The 27,391-nt window shown below is 31.8% G+C and overlaps 1 protein-coding gene across 5 annotated transcripts; it reads right to left on the bottom strand.

Moving 5' to 3' along the window:
• Positions 1–168: 168 nt before the first annotated feature.
• On the bottom strand, positions 169–21,368 carry LOC134252693 (neuroglian-like). 5 transcript variants are annotated; one of them, XM_062735192.1, is made up of 16 exons: positions 21,053–21,237; positions 16,632–16,715; positions 14,190–14,303; positions 13,867–13,978; positions 12,564–12,742; positions 11,621–11,803; positions 11,210–11,335; positions 10,812–10,911; positions 8,291–8,478; positions 7,786–7,953; positions 7,189–7,353; positions 6,555–6,878; positions 5,648–5,671; positions 3,702–3,836; positions 2,144–2,222; positions 169–1,941 (listed from the first exon to the last, which is right to left on the bottom strand). In XM_062735192.1, the coding sequence occupies exons 3-16, from the start codon at positions 14,251–14,253 to the stop codon at positions 1,752–1,754; spliced, it is 2,037 nt and encodes a 678-aa protein (XP_062591176.1). In that variant the 5' UTR covers positions 14,254–14,303; positions 16,632–16,715; positions 21,053–21,237; the 3' UTR covers positions 169–1,751. The 5 variants fall into 5 exon arrangements, with proteins under 5 accessions (XP_062591176.1, XP_062591177.1, XP_062591175.1 ...); XM_062735193.1 differs by lacking the exon at positions 16,632–16,715 and having other exon boundaries at positions 7,189–7,350; positions 21,053–21,368; XM_062735191.1 differs by lacking the exon at positions 16,632–16,715.
• Positions 21,369–27,391: the final 6,023 nt, after the last annotated feature.

The raw sequence follows: 27,391 nt of genomic DNA, 5'->3' as shown, positions 1-27,391 counted from the left end.
GATTTAAAATCAATGTAGCATTATGAAGAAAAAGCAATAAATTCACAATTTTCTGAGCATTCACTGATGTTTGAAGATAGCAATGTTATGGAAATGGTAACTTCTTCGAGTATACTTCTGCTTTGCATGTTTGAACTTTTCGGTATTAAGTTAAAACAAACAACATCACAAAATATATAATTTATATGTCAGTTTGTTTAACAAATAAACAAACAAACAAAAATTGCACATAATATGCCACTGGCACTGCTCACTTTCACTGGGTGGCCCATATGCACAGCATAAAATTAAATACTGCAGCGCTAAATTATAGGAAAAAAACATGTCCAAATCTATCTAATCAAATAGTCACAACACATTCAGCTTAAACATAGGACATGATGCAATATTGCAACAACAAAAAATTATACATTTAAAAATAATTAAAAATCATATATTTCTGAGATCATGCATTTACAACATATTCAAATTTACAAATTGTACTTATTCAACCTTGCCTAAAAAATTAAGCTGCATATACCTATTTATTCAAAACATCCATTCCAAAAAATAAATGTATAATATAAACATGTATGTATCAATTAACCTTTACTTAGAAAAAGCTTTTAACACATACTTAATAATATTGGTAAAAATGAGACATTTTTTTTTAAATCATGCAAGTATAAATGTATGTGTGTATATATATAAAATTACACATATTTTAATTTACTAAAAAAAATTGATTGCACCTTAATTATGTGTACTGTGAAATCATACAAATTTGTGGGCTCAATTTTCCTAGCTTGTTTAATTTTTTTTTTTTTAGACATGATTTTGTGGAATTCAGTCATATCTACAAAAGGAAATATGGATCTGAAAAACTTGTAGTTGGTTTTTATGATGAGAATGTTATTAATTGAAGAGAAATAAATGCTAATTCCATGGATATCTAGCCACCACAAAATTTCATGATTCCACAGTATGTTATTCCATGCAGATGTTTTCTCCTTATAAATAAAAAAATAAAATGAGAGAAAAAATTCACATGTACATGACATAGATTGTAACTGTATAAAGGATTTATCAATATAGGATAGAATATACAGAAACACTGCATAACTTGCATACTATACTCAAATATAAATATCTACATTGACATGAACATACACCTGTAGCAAAAGCACCCATCCCTGACATCAACTGTACAGAGGTAAATGGAATGTTTAACATAATTAATTGAAACCAAAACTTGAAGCTCACATCATAAAACAGATAAAAATGACACAGATTGCCATAAATTGGATATATTCAAGGATTTCGCATCAAATGTATATGTAAAGTCAACATGGAAAAAATATAGACAAACTATGATGTCTGGTTAAACCCTGGAATGTGTTCATAGAGTCCAAAAAAAAGAATATTTCATGGTCCTTCTCTGTATGAATATTTGATGGAAGCTTAGTATGTGATATTCTTTATTACTCTACAGCACAAAAGCACAATTAGTAAATTGATATCAATTCTGCTAGAGTTCATGACTGCCCCTGCACTATAATGTCCTTGACTAGTTTCACAGTGAACTCATCTCAAAACTCCCGGAGATAAAGTGGCAGTGAATCTGTAGTCTTTCGTTCAAAGGAATCCTTGTTTTTATAGTGAATGTTCCTTATCCATTATTCCATGACTGTAAATCTACTGAATTATTTATTTCTTCACTGGCGACGTCATTTTTTAATGGCAAGCTTTTTTACACACGGTATCTGTCTGTATCAGACCGTTGACTGTTTTGAATTCTGTGCTAATTTGTCAGCATATATTCCTATAAAAGATCCGTCCTCATTAAATTTACTAATGTCTAAATCTCCTCCGTATTCACCCATGCTGTCCTCGTCACTCTCTATCTGCTTCCCAAAGTCATCGGACAGAGAAATGTTGTCATATTTGTGACCATCCTCATCTCTAAAATTGAAAAAAAAAATTGACATGTAAATCAATTAATTCAAATAATCTTTATAACTGTTGACCAAGACACTACAATTTCACTCTTTCTCTTTGATCTCATCTCAAATAATATTTTGTGAGATAGAAATTGTGAATCATTCAAATCACAGAGTTTCCCAGTAAGAATTAAGTGATTACATATTCAATCTTCAGCACTTACGCTCTGGACAAATCGTGGAATCCGCTATCTGCTAACTCTTTTTCTGGATCATGGCCTGCTGCTACCTCCTTCTCATCCACTGAAACAAAAAAACAATAGAAAGACTTAGTTGTTTCTTTACTAAACATGATGACAAACAGTCAGTTTCTATGACACCGTATCAAAGACACATTTCCCTTCTAGTTAATATCACTTTCCTATCTTTAAATAAGCCCTATCCATAGCTGATTTGCTTATTGATAATAGTTTGGCTTTGTTCTGCATTAGTCAGTTTTTATTCAAAGTTAAGGGAACAATTTCCTTTTTGTAATAGTGCTAAGCTTTTTGGGATACTCTGTATGGGAAATGAGATCTCTATGTGATATGCCAAGCTTTGTGAAGTATGCTTTTTGCTGTGCTAAACCATGTATATTTGGGTACTCTTAGGTGAGATGCCAAACCTTGAAGGGTACTTTTGTGTCAAACTTTGTGGGGGTACTTTCTTGTGAAATGTAGCTTTGTAGGAACTGTAAATTTTTGTGAGGTACTTTTTTGTAAGATGTCAAGCTTTGTAGGGTACTTTTTGTAAAATGTGGTTTTGTATGTACTTTCTTTGTGATACGTCAAATATTGTGGGTACTATTTTGTGTGATATCTCATTTTATGAGGTATAAGATTCCAAAATTTTATGGGGTTTCTTATTTGTGAGATTTTGAGCTTTGTAAGGTACCTTTTTCATCATCTTTGCTAGCCAAGGGTTTCTAATACGCTGCTCTCCTCATACACCCTTGGCCTATGGTGTTCATAGAAATCGGGATTTTTTTCCAGAGTTCTGATTGGATTTCAGTACACCCAGGTCGACCAATCAGCAATTGTTTTTTGTAAATGACGATATTTGCGTTCGGGATACATCTTCACTCTTTAATCTCGGAAATGAAAAACGCAAGTAAACAATGATCCGTAAGATAAAATTCAATTCTATGAATAGCCATGGTGTCATCCAATATCTTCTAAATATGTGATTAAGAATTATATTGAAGCTTCAGATTTGTTCTATAAATAATGAATAAACATAACTCAATTACTGCTTCTTAATTTTCTTGAAAAAACTTTGATTTAATTTTTTTTAACACGTGTCTTTATTTCTGGCGATGACGCAATCTGTGCGTACCTTTTTCACGTGACGGAAAACAATCCCGTCTTTTGACTTCACCGTACGCCAAGGGTTTATGAGGTGAGGAGCGTATCAGAAACCCTTGGCTAGCGAAGATGCTTTTTCATATGATGCCAATTTTTTTGCCCTTTTTTTTCTTGTCTTTTTTTGGAATGCTAAGCTTTGTGGTATCTGCCTTTTTAAAGAAAATTGCTCTTTGTGAGGAATATTCTAATCAGACACTTTTTAAAGGTTGCTTCCTGTGTTTCTCTTTCTGGGGTATGCAAAGTCTTTGTTAACATTTTAGGATATTATGTTTTGTGTTGCCCTGATTTTTGGATTTGGAAATTTTTTACCCCAATATTATTGAAAAACCTTAACCTTGTGATACCTTTGTTTAAGAAATACTTTTAATATTACACTAACCTGGATATGTTCCACTCTTACAAGTATTGCGATAAAGCATACATATGATTAAGATGATGACAATGATCAGGATGAGGATTCCAAAGATAATTCCCAGGAACCATAAATTGGCCTCAGATGGGGGTGCTTGCGAAACTGAAAGTGAGAAAAACAAGTATTATACATAGAGTCCAATTCTTCAGAATTACATCTAAACATACATGTAGGATATCAGTGAATAATAATATCACTTCAGCAAATATTATATGCAAGTCAAAGTTTAATATAAAATGGAAGTTGAGTAAGATTCAATAGCTACATGTAGTTAGCATATTTGGCCTTTTAATTCTGTGCACATATTAGGACTTTCACTTCATTACACAACTAGAAATATTCATTCTTAATGCTTCATCTTAAACATTAGGCAGTTCGTATGCATCTCTAAATGCATAATGTACTAAAGTCTGAACCAGATAACACTTTAAGTGATTCTTTGGAATCAATCTATTCCTAAAACTTCAATTCGGTTTGGCCACTCATCCATAAAATATGTAAAGTAGATCTAACACAAAAGCCAAATCCAATGATACTATTGCATCTATATATAGATGCATTATCCATCCATATATGTTTACGACTGGCCTTATAGTTACTTAATTGGGAATGAACCAATGCTCCCAAACTTTTGTTATACATGTAGTCAAACACCTGGAATACATACAGCAGGTCAACTCCAGCATTCAAAGTAAGTCTGTTATTCAGGCATTCCTAGATGCATCAATCATGCAAGTTTGGTCAAAGAAGGGCTAAAAGCTGATATGGAATGGACTTATACTAGTCAAACATTTCAAACAGTTCTCACAACTGGGACATATACTGGTACCTTGCAGATCTGATGCAGCTTTTAAAGCACCTGATAAATTAGATATACCATCCACTTAATTAAGTAATTCAAAATATATGTCAGCTACTTAATGCAGCATCCAGATCTGGTAAGAGGCATCCTCCATGCAAGTGCTTGGTCCAGGTAGGCTGTTACTTTGGAATTGAACAGAGAGCTCTCAAAGCATAAGCCTAGAATGTACATGGACTAGCTCAGCTGCCAAGTCATGGCATAAGCTCATCTCAGCTTCAGTAAAATGAGCTAAAAAAGGACACATCTCTCCCTAAACCGAATGAAATTACATTTTTTCAAAAACAAATTACCTAAACTGAATAAATCTACATTTTTTCAAAAACAAATTACACAAATAACATATAAGTAAAGTACACTGAACAGCTTCTAATGTGCAGAATAAGAAGAATCAAGTGACATATTTGTAATTAATTGACAAAATAAAAATTAAATTTGATACAACATAAACGTAAAATGGGAAATAAACATGGAATTTCAAGATATTTTATGAAATAAATACATGCATCATCTACTAAAACCTAATACATGCACAAAACACCAAATCAATGGAGTAAGTTATTCCTCAACCAGCTTATCTCCCTTTAATGCAGTAACTAAGTAATTCTTCAATAAACAATATCTAGAATTTAAAATAATAATAGGTATTCATAACAAAAAAATTGTCATGCCGATTTGCTGTTCTCTTTTTTCATTGTTTTAGTGAAAGTGAAAAATATCTGTCATGCAGATTTGCTGTTTTTCTTAATACCCCCTTCCTTCCTCATGTATTGATTTTGCTTTGTTTTACTTAGTAATCCTTATTTTATTTTGAACATCTTTATACATGATAACAGTTTGATACTAGAGTTATTTCCCTTGAATTTAAAATGCTGATTCTGTTTCATTTATAAGTAAAATTTTACGCAAACAGTAAAAACCAGCGGTATCAATATATTTGTTTGATTCATAACATAAACTCTATACTGCTATAATTATTTCAATTTTAACTGAAAATAAAATAATGTTAATAAAACATTCAAAGCCATAAGATCCATATTGGTGTTGTTCTTACCGGGCGGTAACAGATCAGTGACATCTAGGAACAAAAGCCACCATCAAAGGTCAATAAGTCATAGGTTTATAATCATCGTCATAAAAAATAACATTATAAGAAAAGAAGGGGTAAAATGAGAAACCCTTTCACAAAGAGGATATGGCTAATGTGGGGAAAGTTGAACTCAATCAAGGTTTCATTTCAAGGTACAGGTAACTGAATCAAATACAAGGAATTACCCCATTATAAAGCTACATGGTAAAAGGTTGAAAGAAGATACAGAGAAATTTATCATTCCAATATGTTAATTAACTTTTGAATAATGACATGGTAAATTGTAGAACAATACTTTCACTTGAAGTTCTTTATAATTCTCTATCTGCAGTTAAAGACTAGGATACTAGCCTTTTACTATCACTGTGTTAATTCTAACTATTAGTATAAATGATATATTCACTATTAAATGTACCCTAATTATTAAAACTATAGTCTTAATCTTGTAGACAAACTTTTCTGCATGTTAGAAATGTACATACAAATGGATCTTGATTAATTGCTCTATAAATAATTCATCTAAATGCTCCTTTTTGTTTATCATTTGATCTTCATGTATGCTCTTTATTAACTTAAAAGAAATGGTTTAAGGTTTACAAAAGGCAGTTCCTTAAGGTATAAGCATGTTTTCTTGAACTGTGTTTATAATTTGTATACCACTCTATTAATTCACCATTTATAAACCCTATCCAAACTATCAACGTCTTCAATTGAATCTAAAAATGTACATCATGGAAAAAGATATGTCTACAATTTCTGCATACATTCCAGACTATGATTTCTGACTTTCTGGATATGAACCAGTAAGAGAGTAACTACTAGATACACATTACTTCTATCATAGTAGTACTAGTTCTATTTCAGTACTTACTTGCAGGTATGTCAGTAACAATGTCCACATGGACAAATTCTGCATCATACTGATGATATACTTCCACACTGTATCGTCCAATGATATTGAAAAATTGTTCTTTATTTAGCCCTCGTGCATTGATCGTGAGGTTCCTGTTGTTGTTGGATAACCTCCATTGCCCTTTATTTGGTACAGAAATGGTGTCGTTATCCAGATTTGTAAATCTCCATTTATATCGTAAACTCAATGCTGGGTCTGTCTTAGCATCCACAGCTAATGTCAGCACACTTTCTCTGTCTATGCGGTATGATTTCTCTGGTTTAAGGAAAACTTGAATGGCATCTGAAATGAAAGTTTTAACCTTATTTGATTTTGTGTTCCAATGGGCAGTACATGCTTTATAATACATGTACTTAGATTTTACCTGGTAAATTTTCTTACTGGAAATTAAATTCATGGTGATATCAGATATTACATGGTAAATTTTCTTACTGGAAATTAAATTCATGGTGATATCATACTTTCAAACTTGTTGCTATGGAGATGACATAACTTTGAAATCCTACTGCTTGAAGTCAATTAATTATTGTAGATAATTAACAATTATCTTGTCTCTCATAGATGTCTTCCTCCCTTCACTTTCAGTACTTACCAATGACTGCTAGAAACGCATCCTTGAAGATCATGCCTTCGCTGTTTTCTGAGACACACTGGTAACTTCCTGTTGACCCTGATCCCGGTCGAGTAGGTGTGGGCTTTTCAACCTCCAACACTGTCAGTTCCTTCATGTCTGAACTTACCAAGTATTTTAAACCTACTGAAATATCCAAAACATGAACGCATTTCATTCAAGGCCCCTTTTGCATGCATAAAAGAGGTGCAGATTTAAAATAAATGTGCAGTGCAGAATAAGCATAAAACTGAAAGAATGCATTTAATGATTGACCACACAAAGGGTATTTTCTGCTGACTGAATTTTTTGTGAATTGCAACCTGTTGAGCCGCCTCGTAATTTGTAAGCCTTTCTATTTCTCTGATTCAAATTTAATGACTGTAAAATAGTTTTCAAGTAAATCAAGATCTTATGATTTGCAACTTTACTAAATTTATTTGCACTGGGAAAAAAGGCAAAAATACACTTCAGGTGGTCTTCAATAAAACTTTTAACAACTTGAAAACTTATAGTAGAAATAAAAGTATTATAATTGCGATTGTATAAAGTGGTAATAATCAGATATCTTCTGTTGACCTTGGCTGGCCCCAATGTCTCTGCCGTTTTTCTTCCATATCGGAGGTAAGGGAGGAACTTCTCCCTGGACCGACACAACATCACAGTAAAACACTGCATTCTTCTGGGCAGACACGTAGGTGTCTGACATCTGGGGGTTATTACTTTGTGGATCAAAGAAGGGAGGAGCTAAAAAAGTCAAATATTAATATCATAATTATATCCATTCATCATGGAGGAGGTAGAAAAGTCCATTATTATTGTACCAATATTATCCATTTATCATAAGCTGAAAAATCTTGATGAATGAGAGATCTTATCTCCTTTTTTTTTTTAAGCATGCATGCAATCCATATCATTTTATGCAAAATAATGATCTAGTTTAATCTAAAATGCTTTCAATCATTTTCTACAACAAAATTAGTGGAGTTAATTTAGAATAAATGATCATTAAAAAAATGTCTGGAATTTTACAAATTTGAGACAGAATTTTAAAGAAAACCTAACAATGAATTCTCTGACTCACATGTAACATTTAAGAAGGCCTGTTGCTGGACTTGATTATTGGCAATACAAGTGTAGGATCCCTCATCATCAATGGTCAAATCCTTCACCACCAACTTCCTGCCAAAGTCGTCCAGCTCATACTTAGCGCTGTTGGTAAAATCTATTGGTTCAAGTTGTGGGGTCTTCCAACTGATTGTGGGGATTGGACTGAAATAAATAAAGGCATAATGTGAACCACAAGGCCATGTCTTCAACATCATCAGCTGGAATATGTAAATAGATCTTAGCATGATTGCTTGTCAAACCAATCAAAGGCAACTATATTTTAGAGGCCACAAAAGGGAAACATGCAGGTTTGTAACATATTCCTGCAGAATTACACCTTCAGAATACTGTTACAGTAGATTCCTAAATATAACATGGAATGAATTATGAGAAAATTAACACCACTTGCAAAATAAAATTACTAGCTTTTATATTTAAAGTGCTTAAGTCAATGTTAAATTTCTTGATCAATCATCTACTCACTAATTATTGTTCTCACAATTTGACATTCAAGAGCCATTTCGTGATTATAAGTACTCCCGAAAAAAAAAGGAATCTACAGTACTGTAAAGAACCTTAAACAAATATTGCTAAAAGATGGACAACAAACCTGAAGTTTGAAACATAATCATTCAACAACAAAAATTGCAACACTAGATAAAAAATTATTTTTATAAAACTACTGACATTTGATATCGTGACAACTTCATTTATCAACTCCCGAGAAAGGAGCTTTTTCGAGAATAACATTTAACATGTAGGATTAAAACCATCATTTCCTGGGTGCTTGATAAATCACTGTCAACCGACATCAAAAAGAGTCAATGACTTTCTAAAATAATTGCTTTGTGCCCACATAATATAACCCTACTGTGGCGTAATGATTGCTTATGGCTCCTTTTTAAAAATTCAATTATCTTATCAGTTTTTGTAAGGAATAACTTACACGAAAATTTTACTTTTAAATCAACAATAAAGATTCATGCTACTCAGTGAAGATCAAACTAGAACTGTCCAATAGGGACAAATACCCCCCGCTGGGTTTTTCAGAGAAGGTGCCAATTCAAAAATACTTTATGGATCTAGAGATGTTCACAATTTACTTAAAAAAATTTGCAGTGAAATAAAATTGCTCATCATGTTTCTTTATGAATGAAACGGAGGTGCAACCAAATGAAACATCAATACTAATAATTGTAATTCCATTGTAACATTTTTTTTTATTTTTATCATTTAATTTTTCTTCATTACTGCATTAAAAAAATATATTGCAATTATGTGTTATGTCACTCTGCAGATTGTTGAAAAAAGAAACCATTATACAAAATCAAATTAATCTTGATATATCAATTTGAAATGCATTTTGAAAATAAAGAACTTTTAAATGAAGTGTTTTGACAGACAATAAATTACAATTATTTTGATAACACACACACACTTGATAAGAGATATGCCTAAACAACTTCCAACACCAAACTCATTAATTTATCTTTAACTGGATGCATGTCCAGTCATTATTCCCAAGAGACAAATGAAATTACATTATCTTCTGTGCAATGTAAAAACTGTTTTTAACACTTGATGTTTCTTTTTTTTTAAGTTTTTATGAGTAGTTTTAAGCTGTAGTTCATGTTTTTGTACAGATATTCTAGATTCTATGTCTCAAACCTTATACATGAGCCCAAAATGAACAAGTCAATTAAAATTTTAAAAAACCGGTAAAATGCAGAAAAATGAACAAAAAGAGTTGAAAATTCCAGGTGCACAACTGTGTGTTAATCCTTGCGATAGTTTCTGAAACGGTCCACAAAACCCCAAAATAAAAATGAAAAAACACCTGTAAAATTCAAAATAATAATCCAATCAAGATGAAAAATATCAGGTGCACAACTTCATTGGTTGTACAAATTTTCAGACAAATCCTTCCAATAGTTTCTGATAATGGTCCGGATCTCGTCTACAGACAGACGGACATGGTGATTCCAATATACCCCCCTAAACTTCGTTTGCGGGGGGTATAATAACACATTCTAAACACCTATTTTTGTAAGGGGGGGGGGGGGGGTTTGCAAATGTAGACTGTCAAAAATTCTCAAGTTTGCTGTGTGTCTTGCTGAACATTAATGCACCTGGTGATGTCATACATGTGTATTTTTTACACTTTATTTTTATCATAGATTCAGCTCCTATCAATTATTGCACTATACATACTTAATCTCTAGAACAATTAGGACTCAAAATTTTAATCTGATAAAAATTCGTCTTTACATAGTGATATAAATGTAGTGTACATATTTTAGAGATATCCACACTGTGTCTTTTGCACAGTTATTACTGAAACAAGTGATTCATAACTTATATAAAAATGAAAATTTCATTCAAAAAGTAAAATGCAGAAAACTTCAATTTTTGATGGACTAAAAAAGATGTGACATTCCTATTTTTAAAAGTTTTCACAGATGGCAATTGATCCATTCAAAGAATGCTATACCAACCTTCCAGCAAATATACACTGTAGCGATGCTTTCTGTCCCAGAAAAGCCTTAGTATTGGCTGAATATACTGGCTTTGGTTCCATTAATTTAGTTGTAGATTCTACAATATTCCAGTAATAAACATTATTTAATGACAGGGGAACAAACAGATAGACACTTAGGAGAAAAAATTAATATAGCCCTTGTCGTTTCACCATTAAGAGACTAAGAGACCCTCTTCAGATATAATACATAGTGGACAGTTAACACACTTCAAAACATTTGAGCATATATTGAAGTTATTCCAGTACATTTCACAGTTAGGACTACCAAATCACTTCTACATATCCCTAGTATTTGACATGTATCAATGTTACAGATTAAGTTCAATAATAAACAATTTATTTTGTGATACTTACGCTTGATCCGGAGGGAGGTCATACTGCCTTTAGTAAACGTCCTGGTCACTTCATTCCACAGTCCACACCCATAGTCCTGTCCCGGGACCCAGTCCTCTGTCTTTACATTCAAAATATGCAAATTTCCTACAAAGTCAATGAATTTTCTACAAATCATGAACATTTAAATAGATTAATTTGACAAATTCTGTAATTTGTTAGTGAATCAAGGGACAACTTGTAGACATAATAAATTTTACCAATATATGCACCTGAAAATACTTAATATTGTTTTTGTACTGTAACTTTAAAATGACAATAGGGCAATCCTGTGGGTCCTATCTAGGAAAGACCTGACATGTTTGATTTTTTTATGCAAAGCCTAAACCCTTACCATCTGCTGTCTCATTCTGTACTATTAAAAACTCTTACCCTCCCCATCTACTGCGATCCTCTCTGACACTCGAACGTTGTGGTCCGTACCGGGGCCTTTCTTCCACTCTACTCGACACTCGGAGGCGGGCTCACAAGATGGACGACCGCGACACTGAATCACACAATCCTGATTCTCTGTACACTCCATAGTTACAGAGTTATCTGGAAAACTTCCCAAAACTACAAAGAAGAGTACATAGCTTTTATTTATTATTAGTATACTGTAAATCAACTTTTATTTGGGAGCAAGAAATATCCGTGAGTTTCGTGATCTTCTTTACTTCACATTTATTAATCATCAAGTATTTATTTTGCAATGTATAAGTAGAGGATGGTTCCTAAGTCGTGAAAATTTATCATCACAGATTGATTCCAAACTGAAGAATCACGAATAAAAGATGACACGAATAATAGCTGGTTTTCAGTAACAGAGTAAAGTGGTTACCGGACTGAAATCCTTGATATATATCACACATACTGTATGTCTACAAATCCTACAGAGATTATTTTTGGAACTTTGTGCAATTCATGACCAGTTCAAAAATACATTTTGACTGGATTAGGCACTGGCATTAAAGATATGAATTCCTGACTGTGCCTAATACAGCTTTCACTTACTTCTGATTAAGACATCAGATAAACTCAGTCACGAAAACTTTTTATTTTTTATTGCACAAAGTAATCCTCACTGATTTACACAAATGCAACTGAAAGATCATTTACAGTTAAACTTTTTTTTTTATCAAATTTTTTTATATCAAATTCCATAGATATGTTAAAGTGAATTGAAAGTCCCAAACACTAATTATTTTAGTATTTATCCTTCATATTTTCAAAAATTGAAAATCTCAAAATTTTTCTAGGTCCCATTGAATTCTACATAATGAGGTTTGACTGTAACTGATCCTGTTAATGCAGACAAATATTGGTGATAACTTACAAGCTTGCTTCACTTGTATTGGTTGTGATAGGGCGGTGCCGTAACTGTTACTAGCGAAGCACTGATATTTTCCGTAGTCTGTAAATTCCACTCGCGTGAAGGTGATGGTACCCAGTCTGGCGTCTACAGCAACTTCTCGACTATTTCTTACTGCAACATCATCCTTCCTCCATTGATAACTATAATTTATATCAGATTTAAATCTAAAATCTAGATATTAATGGTAAAGCACTGCATGGATATATACCTGGTATCTAAATACATAGCTACTAACATGAAATCAAACTTTCTTCCACAAAGAAATGATGAGAACAAATTGATCTAAAAGGCTAAAATTTGAAGCTTATCGATCAGGGTTTATCAATAACAATTAGATCATTGTTTTTGATTTAAATCTTGCAGCACAATTGCAAATCTCCCAAACAAGAAAAAAATTAAAATATACAGACAAACACCACTATGATCGCTATATGATATCAAAATTATGAGGAAATGTGGCAACTGGCACTGTACAGTAAGATGTACTGATTATGTTTTGAAAAGCATCTAAATTATTCTAAATTCATTTTCTAAGACAAAAAAATATTCCTGGAATGATAATATACTGCAATTGGGGTAGTTTTGATCAATCTTTTAATTTGACAAAACGTTAATCTCACAAATCATGAAAAAAATTAACTTTACTGACATATGAACTTAAAAAGTCTACTTTTTACAAAATAATTTCCTGGCCTAGTTTTACTTGAAGTAACAGCAATGAGATAATCCTGTCCTTGAGTGTCTTGATCTATATCACCATCTCTTAATCCTAACATCCATTACTAACATCCTCAGAACACAATCTATCTTATTAGGTACCTTTCCACTGTCTACCCAGAAACCATAACTCAGTACCATATCCAATAAATCTTCTGATAACATCTCTCAGTATCCTATCCAATATCTCCCCAGAAAACATCTCTCAGTATCCGATCCAATATCTCATCAGAAAACCATATCTCATTATCCTATCCAGTATTTCATCAGAAACCATATCTCATTATCCTATCCAATATCTCATCAGAAACCATACCTCATTATCCTATCCAATATCTCATCAGAAAACCATATCTCATTATCCTATCCAATATCTCATCAGAAAATATTTTATTACCCTATCTAACATCTCCTCAGAAACATCTCTTAATATTCTTTCCAATATCTCCACGGATCTGATATTTCACTACCCTATCCAAACTCATCTCTGATACCACATTATCTTGTTTCCTTAAACACAGTTTCTTTACTTATGAGTGATACTTACGTTATGTTCCCATTTACGGCTTTACACTGTATCGTAACTGGAGTTGGATGGGAAAATTGGACGTAGTAGGCTGGCTCAAATACCGAGGTTATTGATGGTGGACGATTAATTACTGCAAAAAAAGAAAAAAATCTAGACCTTAGCAATCAGGCCAATTTTTATCATTTATTTGAGGGTCTAGACATCTTAAAATTTTCCCAATTAGCACTAAAATGTTTATATTACATAGTCATATATGAAGTCAACAGTCAGAACAATTATAATATATGGTCTTGTTGGTTTTATTTGTTACATTTAATTTTAAATATTTCATTTGAACTCACCTTGGCAAGATATTAGGCAAATTGAAATAGCTATAAATAAGATCTGAAGCCAATGGGATGCCATCCTTTACCAGGCAAAATATTGGCTATTTGGGTCACAGCATCTGCATACCTCTGAAACACAGGTGAAATATACTTTATAATCCTTTATAGTAATACCTGCAAGCAAAATAAGTCAATGGAAATGCTTATAAGACTTAGTTATAACATCATGCTGATTCATGACATTATATAGAGTACTATACAGTACATTATAGACTAGTCATTCTGTCAATCACACCTTTAGAGCTTCATACACATACAAGAAGATTTCAAAAGTCACCTTGTCACATGTGAAACTTTCTACTCCATCATGTAGCTCTGCGTACTTATAATATTATAATAATTCACACCTTTATCCACTATCAAACATATTTCCAAATTAAGTCATTTTTTTATTACATGCAGAATGAATCGATACATGTACACTGTATTTATGTGTGGCCCAAGATCAGTCTAGGACCTACATGTATATGTAAAATAGATGCACTTTGCCAATGTTCATTCACAGATGTCAGAAAATCAATGTAGAGTTACAGAGAATGCCTACTCATCCGTGCTACCAACATATGTCTTTGTCAACAGCTGATGCATTTTAATGACCTTTCAGAAGCACATGAATTCCTTGTAAAATAGACTTAGCAGGATATCAGTTCACTTTAATTTGTTAGAGAAGTTTAAAAAATAGCTGTAATGTCAAAGATCACCCACATAAAAATCGACTGCATCAGATTACTATACAAACAACTTGTTTGTCCCTGCATGGGTCTGCCTCTAGGGGTGTAAATATGTATCTTGCTTTCTAGATATTGATTTAGAGAATGCATTTTTATGTTGTAAAAAAATGAGTGAAAATAAAACTTGTAGGATCACTGCATAATTTAGCATAATTTGGTAAAGCCTAAAGTTAGAAATTATTTTAGGGTTCACTGCAAGAGTTAAAATATGAAAGAAGAAATAAACCTGGCAGACAAAGAATGCTACAGACTATACAAGACTTACAATATATATTATAATGGCTAAAAAATTGTTCATATCTTCAATTTCAAAATTTCAAATCCTTTATTTTAGTATATATTTGCAAATGAAATTCAATTTGAAACTTTGGTATGGTAATAATTGTTTCCTAGTTCCACTTTATAGAATTCCTTATACGGATAGGTATAGCACAATAACCACCCCCTTTTTGCTTTTCTAGCGCCCACTGGTTTTATGATATATGAAAAACTTAATTTCAAAATTTCAAATTCCTTCAAAGTTTGGTTGGTATGGAGACACAGAAAACTGAACAGATGGAGATAAGAATAATGAAGGAGGAAAGGAAAAATTGCACACTATACAGTAAAACTTGGTTATAACGAAGTCACTGGGACCTATGAAATATCTTCGCTATATCCGTAATACATTATATCCATATATTAAGGAATTCATAAAGTTAACATGGCTGCAGTAAAGTCAAATCTTGCCATCTCAAACTCACTGGGACTGAGGAATTAAAACTTCAAGATATCCAATGATTTGAGATATAGAAGGTAAAATACTTCAAGAATAAGTGGTTGGGACTTCCAATTCACTTCGTCATATTCATTGTATTCAAGATATCGGTGTTCGAGATACCAAAGTTCAGCTGTATACAGTGGTTCATAGTTTTTTGAATAAATTTTCTTTGGACCATGCACCTGTAGATGAACATTATTTAAAATCTCACACCATTGGAAGGAAATAGATTTTTACAACTTAAAGAAGATTACTTTGCAAGTCCAGAGCTTATATTTTCAGCTGGTCCGATGGAAATACATTACTTGTGTCAATATTGGGACATATTCATATTGGTTTGTAATTAGTGACTGTGTCCTATACACCTGGTGATCTATGATGATTTCTACATGTAATATTACAGCCAACTCCCCAACATACCATAATCTATATACAATCAATGACGATACATTGTGATTTAGGGTGCAGCTATCAATCATCACCTACCTAAGGCCCCATATAATGATAAACACACTCAGTTTTATTTCCGGTGTGCATGAATGTCAATTAATGTTCCAACACCTTTCATGAAATTTCCAAGACAAAAAAACTTTAATATCACAATGCTACTGTTTGGAAAGAAGGAAAATAGAGGCAGAGGTGGTCAATTATTTGCCAATTTTACCTTCAAATCTGAAGATCAATTCCGTAAAAAAAAAAAATAAAACCTAAAATTGCAATATAAAACTTTAACATTCTAGACTAGCATTAAATATTTAAAAGTGTATATTAGAGAATCCTTGTAAATCAATAAAAGGTTATATTTTCAAAATAAATGCAAATCTTTAATTTAAAATCATTCATATTTAGCAATCTAGCCTCTAATCTAGATATATAAGGTGTGCTCAAATAGCAGTTAGAACTTACATTATAATGTGTCCAGATTAAAATCCCTCTGGAATATGTGTTCTCACTTCAAACCTGCATGAAGTTAGTTTTCATATATCAGCTCTGAAATGAAATATCCTCATCAAGCACTTTTGATACACAGATTATCTTTAAAACAGATCCCCGACAGCACTATTCCTGTCACAAGTCCATGTTCTGACTGCTAAGTAGGGTTGTGAGAAGTCGACATAATATGGTAGATAGATTATGAGCAGTCAGTCTGGGTACCTATACAGCTGTAACATTAGATCTGTATTAAAACCTCCCTCCAACTGTTCCCCGTCAATCTCATAGGACACACAACATGCGATATTCAATGAGCATCCACCAGGGTAAAAATAAAACTAATTCTCCTCACACCTGACCTAAGTCATATATTTTCCCTTTTCTCCCCTTTTCCTATTAGTCACTAGCTAACGTAATCTACGCCAAATCACAAAAATGTCCTAATCATTTACAAGCATGTATAGTCCATATGCTATAACGTAGTCCAAATATCAATTATGCACAAGGTTCAATTCTTCTTCCTTATTCCATTGGTGCCCTCGTGTAAATAGATTATTTTAAAAACAATAAAAAAAAACATCATTGAAAGAACAAGTAATGAATGACCTCTGGCCGTGACTGACCATCGTCCACCATGTGGACCAGGCTACCTGGGGGTACCCAGTAACACGTTTACAGATCTGTCAATATCTCCTTTGATCTGCTGGCCCACCTGATCCAAGAATCAATCAGGAAAATCACTTACAAAATATTATATCTCGAGGAACAATGGAAGTATTTTCCATGTTAAATCATCAGGAATAATGTTGTCACATTTGTGGCAAAATTCACCAGTGGTTGACCACAAAAGACCTGAAGAAGAGTACAATGGCCCTGTAATATCAATAGGATTAAATGTCAGACTGGACACAGTGTGTGCTGTAATTGCTTCTACTGGACTTCACTTTCTGTGTGGGTCCTTCCAGCAGCACAGGCCATGCACATTAACTACTGGATCAGTCACTGACCCCCTGGCCTGTCAAACAGGACTATCAAAAGCCTGTCGAATCTATCGTTGGAAAATATTAGTCTAAGAATCTCAATGTAACGTAATATCATATCATTTTTGGATTTTTAGATGCATGGGTATTCATGTATTGTAGGTATAGACTAAAAGATTAAGGTTCTTATTAATTGGAATTAAAGAGACATCGTCTTATCAATCATTTGGCTCCACGGTAATTTAAAGAATTTAACAAAGTTGATACAGAAACAATGGCTACCTTAACTGCTAACAGTTCAAGATTTATCATTACACTCTGTCAACATGATCAATTTGGCAGAAAATTCACATCATTGTTTATTTTAAATGTGTAGTGAATTCTGAATGACCTTTGGAAGTCTGTTATTATAATACATTTTGTCATCATAAAAGCCTTTCCTAAGTGCCTATTTTCTGGCTACAAAGTTCTCCTCCTATGTAATTCATTCAATTTACAGAAATACATACTTACATCCAACTGTTGACTCAATAGCTGTCTCGTGGGAAAAAATCCTTTCAAATTTCATTCAAATTTCTACTCTAAAACAGGAGCATTTTCTATTTATAGCATAATTTTTTTTTTTTTTTTAAATGATGGTAAATTTTATGTATCTGTTAAAATATTTATATGTTTAATGGACTGGGCAACACTTAGACACAAACTATGATCAGTCATGCCTACACATCAGTTTTGGGTAAATTCTACTTATATGTTCTGGACATTAGGGTAGCCTACAGGTATATGTTCATTTCTCCTTAATACAGTTTGCTTTAGACTAGTTAAATTTCCTTTTAAAAATAATTATATTTTTTTATATTTTTCCCCTACAAAGATTAAGATTACTAATAACTTCTTTCTTCTTTTACAGAGAAAATACAAGTAGCTCAGAATCAATATTTGAATGTATACTTTACCAAAGAATAATTTCATATTTGAATGCTGCTGCATGAGTCTACATCTGTGAGAAGCAGATCTAAATCCATAACATTTAGCACTATTTTTTGAGGACTTAAGTATAAAGTTTATATTAAGTTTATAAATCCCTACTAAAATCCGAATATTAAAGGCTTGTTCATCAAAATTTTACAGAAATATGAATCAAATAAAATTTTCAGTGTATATTGAATGCCAATAATTTTTCATTCAAATATTGAGTGGAATTAAAGAAGCCAGCTTCTATTCTTTGAATAATTCATAAAGTTGCACAAATTAACAAACCACCACTTAAACATTCATCAAACATTAAAATGTATAAACTCGTAACAGCTGTTAAAAAGTCTGAATTACAATGATCCAATCTACCAGCTGATGGGAAATTCTACAAGCCAGACAAAGAAAACTGCTTTTTAATAAACAATAAATTGATGATTAATACATGTAAAGAGGGTAGATAAACCATTGAACTGAATTTTCAAGGTTCTTGTTAGGGTCTTCTGCCCCCGTATTTTAGAATATGTATATATATGTATAGCAATATTTTCAGTTCTGATTATAGTCAAATTAATAAGATTTTGAAATTTACATGTATATTGTAACTTTACTGAAAGTAATTGAATTGATAACAATTATTAGCAATTTTCACATCTGTTACACAGATTCTTGTGGGAAAAAAAACCTTCTTGAAATCACAGATTATGCATATAAAAACATATTTAATTGTGTAAGAAATGTGCCACTGATACATATTTATATGTATTATCAATTATCTAGAAAAGGAAAGGATTTCTTGGTACAAAAGTCTACTCTTCTAAAAAATTTGAGATCCATGTTATATACATGTATATAAAACCCTGGAAATTGATGAAGGCCATGCAGACTTCACAATACAGTTGGGCCATTCCAAGTTTTTTCTATGTTTAGCGTCCACGTGCGCTTTGGTTTTTGACACCCCATATGAGAAAAAACACACAACAACAGGAGTCCTGAAATTGATAAATTTAGTGGAAATATGTGAATTTTGTAAATTTCTCCAAATAATTCTGTACAGTAAGTTATATTAAATTGGGTGTATTGTAAGCATTTAATCCGTTATTTTTGCTTAAGAATAGATATTTCTTCTATTAACGCAGTTTAATTAGATCAAATCATTTGAAGGACGTCATTTTTATGACTTTTAAGCTTGTATTTAATGTTTTGGCTTGTGTGTTTTTTGCGAATAGGTAGGTAGGTTTTTGGAAGATGAGTGGACGCGAAACAGAGAAAAAACTTGGAATGGCCTTGATAAATACTCAGACTTCACAACAATTACTGTGGTAGAAACGATGACAATATTTCCTATACTCCAAGGATAACAAATTCAAACTGATCTTGACTCATCCAGACTATTTGATGTAGTTAATCCTTTTGGTGCCCTGTTTTATTCATTGAAGATCTATATGCTAGAAGTCATTAAAACTAAAAGGCATGGCTTTGTGTTCAAAGATAAATGTTTTGATGATTATAGATCTATGGTGTATAAGGTAACTTAACTTACATACATTCATCAATAAGAGCTTGATGAAGCTTAATAATTGCATTCAGGATTGACTTGGATCCAGGATTCCAAATAACGGATACCGTATAATCCCTATTAACCGCCCCTACCCCTATAAGCGCCCCCTTAGGTCTTTTTCAATTGTCAGGTAATAAGGGCCCCCTGTAATTGATTTAAATCAACTAGAATCATATCAAAAAAGTGAAGAAAGTGAAAATGAAATTTGTTTAATATCCAATTTCTCAGTGGAAAATGAACAATTAACCATAATTTGGGTAGATTATCGTCACTTTAAGTAAAGTTAGACATTATCTTAGATGTTTCTTATATTTATTTTTATATTCAAACGATTTTATGAAGTTAAAATATGACATTATAATTTTCATAAAGTAAACACCAAAATAACTGCCCCCTTTTTGCAATTTTCTAAGCGCCCGGGGCGGTTAATAGGGATTATACGGTAAGCCTATATGGGATGTTAAGAATGCAATGCATTTGAAATTGTACAATAAACATACCTCTGCAACATTTTTATTGGGGGGGGGGATAATATCAACTTTCTGGGTGCCCCTCCCCTTTCTTAATCTTCCAAAGTACATGTATCTTCATTAAGAATAAGATGAAAAAAATTAATAAAAGTTATGATGGCCTTTTCTTAATATAATGATATTTTTAAATAAACTAAATCTTATCAATCTAAATCAAAAAATATTTTTTTTCATTCTCTGAAATGAAACTGGACAGAGACTCTTTTATTTCTGTTTTTGTCCCTCACACATTCATAAATTGCATGTTTGCATCCTGAATGATGCTGAAAACTTGAAATACTTTAATAACTTTATTACCCTTCCTTTTCTTTGCTTGTGAGATAATTAAATTCTCTTTTTAAAAATCCATACCTGCACAAAATGAAGTCATCTACTGCTCCCACTCATTTTGATCTGTCACTTCGTAATGTCTGAAAAACACGTAAAAGAGGACTGAAAACTCAAGAGTAAACAGCGCACGCCCACACACCAAGTTCTAATAAAAAGCGTGAAATCTATCTCTCTCTGGAGTCTTCTTAAATCCCACTGTCTCTTTGAAATTAAAATTCAAACTCCTCTAACACAAGTCCAAGACAATCAATTTGTTGCAGATCTCTTTGGCATATGGGGTGAATGCCTGGAGCATTCCTTAGACTTCATTTCACAGTCAACTTGTCAAAATATTACTGGGGCTGAATTACTCTCCTGATGTTAATTACAAAGCAAAAACAAAATTCCTAACCAAATGATTACAGCTGCAAAGTGTTCGCTAACTTTTGTAGGGAAGAGATGAGATGTTTGAAAATGAATAGAATATAAAAGCAACAAAGAAACATGAAACAAATTTTACACTCAGAACAATTCATGTTTCTGATTAAATATGATATTAGCTGTATACAACAGAGAAAGAGAAAGAAAGAGAGAGAAACAACAGTTTTCAAGTTTGCACATTAGCAGAGTTTATAAAATATCTTCAGAATGTACGTTTTGCAATAGTTGTAAATAAATAAAATGAAATTAAACATCTAATATGTTTATCTAACGAAATTAAACATCTCATATGTTTATGTAATGAAATTAAACATCTCATATGTTTATCTAATGAAATATTAATAGAATTTACTAATCATGTAGATTTACCCATTATTTCACTTTAATTGGAACATCCTTCTGTGGATCAGCTCTTGATTTAATCTACAAATTAAAAATAAAATTAGAGAATATTAAAATGATCAGGTCTCTATCTCAAAAAATAATCTCAATGTATACCAAAAAAAAAGTTAATGATTGGCAAGGGAGATGCCAAGTAATGAAATTACACCTACTCCATGCTATTATGGTTTCAGATGAACATTCAATCACTCTCGGTTCATTGTAACCACAACAGAAAATTGTTACATGAGAGATTAAACTCTCTCCATCTCTTGTTTGCTGCCAGCTCTTTTTCCGTAAATGCAGCTCTTATTAAATCAGAATTATATGCAAGGCAGGACTCACGATGGGTACATGGCATTCTAGCTGCTTTTATTACAATTTCATCAGGTTCACCGCCAGAAAATCAATGTTAACCCACTAAATTTGTTTGTTGGAGCATGATTTTGTTTGCAGTCAAATATTTTCCTCATCCATATACATAGGGATTGTGAGTTTTTCAAATAAATTTTGACATAATTTCTTCCTTTCTTTTCTCTTTTTTTTTTTTTTTTGGTAAGCAATATATATCTACCATCTGCCTTATCAGATTTATTTTGATGGCTACATATTTAAATAGTTTGAACCTAATAAGCATTTAATAACAAGAAATCATGAAAATGCATGAAGCACATAAAATACGTACTTTCCAATTTGGATATTAATAAAGAGTCATATAACCTTACAGAACCAGTCAAGGGAATCTGTGTTACTTTTTATGACAAAGAATAAAATGGTCGGAGATGAACCTGAAGGACATCCAGATGGAGAAACTCTAAAAGCAGGTATAACTTGACCTTTAGCCTTTATGTCAATAGGGGTCTTTTTTAAAAGTTAAAGAAATCCATGACCTTATAAATTTAATTTCTTTACAAAAGCTAACAAGAACAAAATTATCATCAGAAAATTAGGTATGCAGTGAATGAATTTCTCTGACCTTGGTACATGTATTTTGACCTTTTGACCTCAAAATCAATAGGTTTTTTTTTACGATATTAATTTTCATATAAAATTCCATTGCGAAACATCAAAGAGAGCTGAAATTATCACCATTAACCCTTTTTATGCAAGTTATGAATTTTTTATTATGGTCTTTGGACCTCAAATCAACTGGGAACTTCTAAGCCCTTGGGTGCATATAATTTCAATGCAAAAGCTAAAAGCAAATTTGAGGGAAAACATTTTTTGCTATGCATACATTTCTGACCTTGACAATTTGCAACCTCAAATCTTTTTGGCCATAGTAATTAAAGAATAATATTTATGTTTCCTCATGCTGCACAATCTTACCACAGCTCTGTTTTTGCTGAGATATAATCAAATAAAATCAACAGTAATTAATAAATGTTATTTCACAGCGAAAGCTCAATTAATGGCTTTTTGAAAAATTGTCCAGAAATAATCAAGTGTTACACATGCACAGAAAGAATGTATGATCTAGATCTATACAGGGTACAATTACCTTCTTTCAGAAATTGAGAGTTATATATGGTCAAAAAATCACTGAAATAGCTCAAAGGCAGAATGTCTTCATCTTCAACCTAAGAATCAATACTGATTTTCTTTAGGTCATGACTGTAAGGCAGGGCTCGAGCTGTGATTCGCCATTGTCGCCAATTGCGAATTTTTTTCAAAAGTGGCGAAAAGAAATTCATAAGTGGCGAAAATGATTTTTTTTTAGATGTACCATGTACAAAATTTGTGTAGTCCTGGTTAGCTCCTTTGTTTATTCACTGTACACAGATAAGTCCCTTTGTTTACTTAATGCATCAGAGGTGTGAAAACTGGGTGTGTTCCCCGAATGGCTACTCGGAAAAAACAACAAGTAATTATCACACTCAATTAAGGGGCCCTCTAAGGGTACAGGTAGACTTACCTGTGTTTACCTGGATAACCAATATTTTATAAATCAGATATATTCATTCAATTTTATTTTAATTAAGAGTTTTTTTATTTTCCGATATATATACTGAATAAAAAATAGATAAATAAATATAAATAGATAAAATTAAGATTTAAGAGAAATAATATTTTTATTATCTTTTTTCCCAAACTATTCAATAGTATTGATTGATTTGAACATATTTTGTTGTACTAAATATATACAATGGGATTGGGCACAAGTTCTAAAAACTTAAATCGCCCGCTCCCTACATGAGATATTATAATAGGATGAATTAGATTATTGATTGAGAATTTACAAATTGTTATCCCCTTTTTGTGCTACATTTTCAAACTCTTTTAAATAAATCAATACAAATTATTTTTTGTTCTTAAAATAATATAGATATTTATGTATGATAAATAAAGTGTTTCTATAAAGTTTTGTCTAATTTAATTCATTTATTTATCATTTTAATACCTTTTAATTTTTAAAACATTCTTTTAAATCGTCATAAAAAACAGAAGTTTATGTTTCAATTTTTATAATAAATAAATTATACAGACTCTACATCTGAACTTTTTCACCTTGGATAGTGATCCCTTACATGTAATTGTGATGAAACATATGGAGATGGAGTAAATAAATTGTAAATATTGTAAATATGTGTGATATGAAAGTAAAACAGTGCTATTCAATATTAGCTGCAGATCTGTAGCTCTCCGAAAAAATATATATTGATAGACCGGTCTATCAATATTTTTTTTCCGGAGAGCTACAGATCTGCAGCTAATTCAATATATACTGTGAAAATCAGTGCTGCTAAACAATAGAACTTAAAGATAATTTATAGTTTTTAATATGTTTTGTGCTTGTAAAATTATTTTAAAAAATATGTACCATATACAAAATATTTATTCATACTAGTGCTCAAATAAAAGAAAATGAATTAAAAATTTATTTTATTTTATTTAAATTCTGGTAGATTATTCATACAGGTAAGTCTACCTGTACCCCTTAGAGGATAGCACTGTTTTACTTTCATATCGCAATAAAAATTTTATTTCTCTTAAATCTTAATTTTATCTATTTATATTTATTTATCTATTTTTTATTCAGTATATATATCGGAAAATAAAAAAACTCTTAATTAAAATAAAATTGAATGAATATATCTGATTTATAAAATATTGGTTATCCAGGTAATCACAAGTAAGTCTACCCCTTAGAGGGCCCCTTAATTGAGTGTGATAATTACTTGTTGTTTTTTCCGAGTAGCCATTCGGGGAATAAACCGAAAACTGAAACCTACATGTAGGAAATCACGTCTCGCTTGAACGAACACAGCTGACTAGGTAACTAGCCTGGAGCAATAAAGGGTTACAAAATTGCTTAAAATAATAAAATTTGGATTAAACAAAGGGGGATAAAGTTTTATAAGATGAAGTTAGTAAATAAAAGATTTTTATCAACAAAATCTGGATCTATGTAGATCGTTTTTTTTTAACCGAAAGTAGGGAAACATGACGGAAATTTAAAGAATGGCTTCAAATTTTACCTACTGAAAATTGAAAAAATGTGTACATTAATATACCATTAACTGACAAAGAGTGAAAAAGAAATTGGTTTGGAAACAGAATTATCTTTAGTTAGTAATTTACACTGAATTATTTACAATAACATGAGCTTGCATATTAAACCCTGGAGTCTCAAGTTGTTAAAATAAAGTCAAGTTTCAAACCTAATTTTCATTACTTTTTAATTTACTTCTTTTCACAATTAATTAATGAAATGATGAAAATTTTCATTTTTAGAAAATGTCATATTTTTACTAGGTCTGTACCCCCCCCCCCCCCTCACTTCCCAGGCGAAAAAAAATATAAACAAGAGGACATTTTCTGTCAGGAATTGGCTGATATCAATACAATATCAAATTAATTGTGTAATTCCAACATTATTTTTCTTTTTTTAAATGGATACTAATCATACTACCATAAGCTTTAAACATTACAATTTTAAAACAATGTCTGTGTCAGATAAACATAATAAAAAAATTGAATAACAAAAAGTGCATTGCATTGTCGAGAAATCAGATGTAAGTATGCCTTTCCTTAAAGCTTGTGTCGCGAAAAGTGGCGAAAAATATTTTCGGTCCAGTGGGAGCCCTGCTGTAAGGGATATAATTTGACCACAGAAGCTCAAAGGCTTTATGAGATATTGTTTAGAAATGAGAGTGATACATACAGACATCACGGAAAACCAAGTATAATACTTAGCCAGCAGCTAGGGGACAGTAACTTTTAAATTTCTATTATGATAATATATGGTATTACTTACTATATACATATTCATTTATATGCTTCATGTAATACATACATGTTACATCATGGTGTATCAATATTACTTTCTTAAATGTACTGCTTTTAAACATTTATTGCTAGTCAGTATTAAATTATTGACTAAAAGGGACCTATACAATTGTTATGAAATATTTAATACTGTATTTTCTCTGAAAGATATCAGTTAATTAAAATCAATAAACCACCCAAGGTTGTGTCTTATAGTGGTGTCAACAACTAAATTAGATCAATGAACTTAATGTGCTACATTGTCCACAATAAAGATGAGAACAAGCAATAACTAACACCCTCAAGCCCTCCCAATGGATGGCAGCTAACACATTACCTAATAAGGAAATTGATATTGATGACGCTAACAAGGTTTTGAATTAAAACTGCTTTTTTACTCTCTGCTTACCGGGTATTATGCCATAAGGACACTTAATATATTGTCTCCTAGCTGTTAGTGATTAATTCTTCAGATGTCAATTTTAAAGAAATTTTTTTTAAAAATTCTTTTTAAGAAATTATCGTAAAAATGAACTCTGGGCAGCCTTTATGATCATAGATAATATCTATCACCCATATTACTAATTAGTAATCATTTTTCTAATATATGTTTCTAGTAATGCTTGAAAAATATTTTTTCTTTATAGAATATGCATACATAATTAAATTGAAAATAAGATATTACATACATGTATATTAAAGGATTACAAAAGAAAATTAAATACATTTTCATAGATGCATGTTCATACAGTGTAAAATTACATACTGGTTTGTTAATGAAAGAGCTAAAATAATTGTCTTCTCATTGAACTTACGTCAAAAGGCCTTAACTTAAACTTACCAAAATTGATCAATCTTATGACTTAACAGACTTTATAATTTCCTCCCTCAAAATTAACTGAATTTGACTAGAACACATCTAAAATTCCAGAATTCCACCAAAATCAATACCGCATCTTTTTGTTTTTCCCACTTGTTTACTTCCAAAATGGCTCTGCATGAAAGCACACAGGCACAATTCAAATCAATAATCTATCACAAACACTAGTGACTCAATCGGGCAGCAGATGAAAGAATAAGTGTTCCCAATGATCTTACACAAATTGTATCATAACTGATGCTGGAAATCCAATTCAAGGGAAATAACTCTTTCACACAGTTCAAAGTTTCAGGCATCACATATAAGTCGATCTGCACAATTTTTTGTTAATTATTTCTCTCATCCTGCAGCTGCTGCTGAATGGTGAATCAAGTTTCTCAGGATACTATATGTTAAAGGCAGCTGCAAAT

Source organism: Saccostrea cucullata, unplaced genomic scaffold (assembly GCF_032062105.1).
Source record: "Saccostrea cucullata isolate Sc308-1 unplaced genomic scaffold, CSIRO_AGI_Scuc_v1 ctg99, whole genome shotgun sequence".
NCBI classification, from domain to species: Eukaryota; Metazoa; Mollusca; class Bivalvia; order Ostreida; family Ostreidae; genus Saccostrea; species Saccostrea cuccullata.
Note: the sequence above shows the minus strand (reverse complement) of the source record. Positions and strands in the feature narration are given on the sequence as shown.

Bases quoted from the DNA above. Each gene is read 5' to 3' on its own strand.
- LOC134252693 (XM_062735192.1), bottom strand. From the start codon at position 14,253: ATGGCATCCCATTGGCTTCAGATCTTATTTATAGCTATTTCAATTTGC. The intron at 13,979-14,189 runs GTGAGTTCAAAT...CTTTTTTTGCAG, and splicing joins TTGCCTAATATCTTGCCAAG to TAATTAATCGTCCACCATCA. The intron at 1,942-2,143 runs GTAAGTGCTGAA...TTTCAATTTTAG, and splicing joins TTCCACGATTTGTCCAGAGC to AGATGAGGATGGTCACAAAT.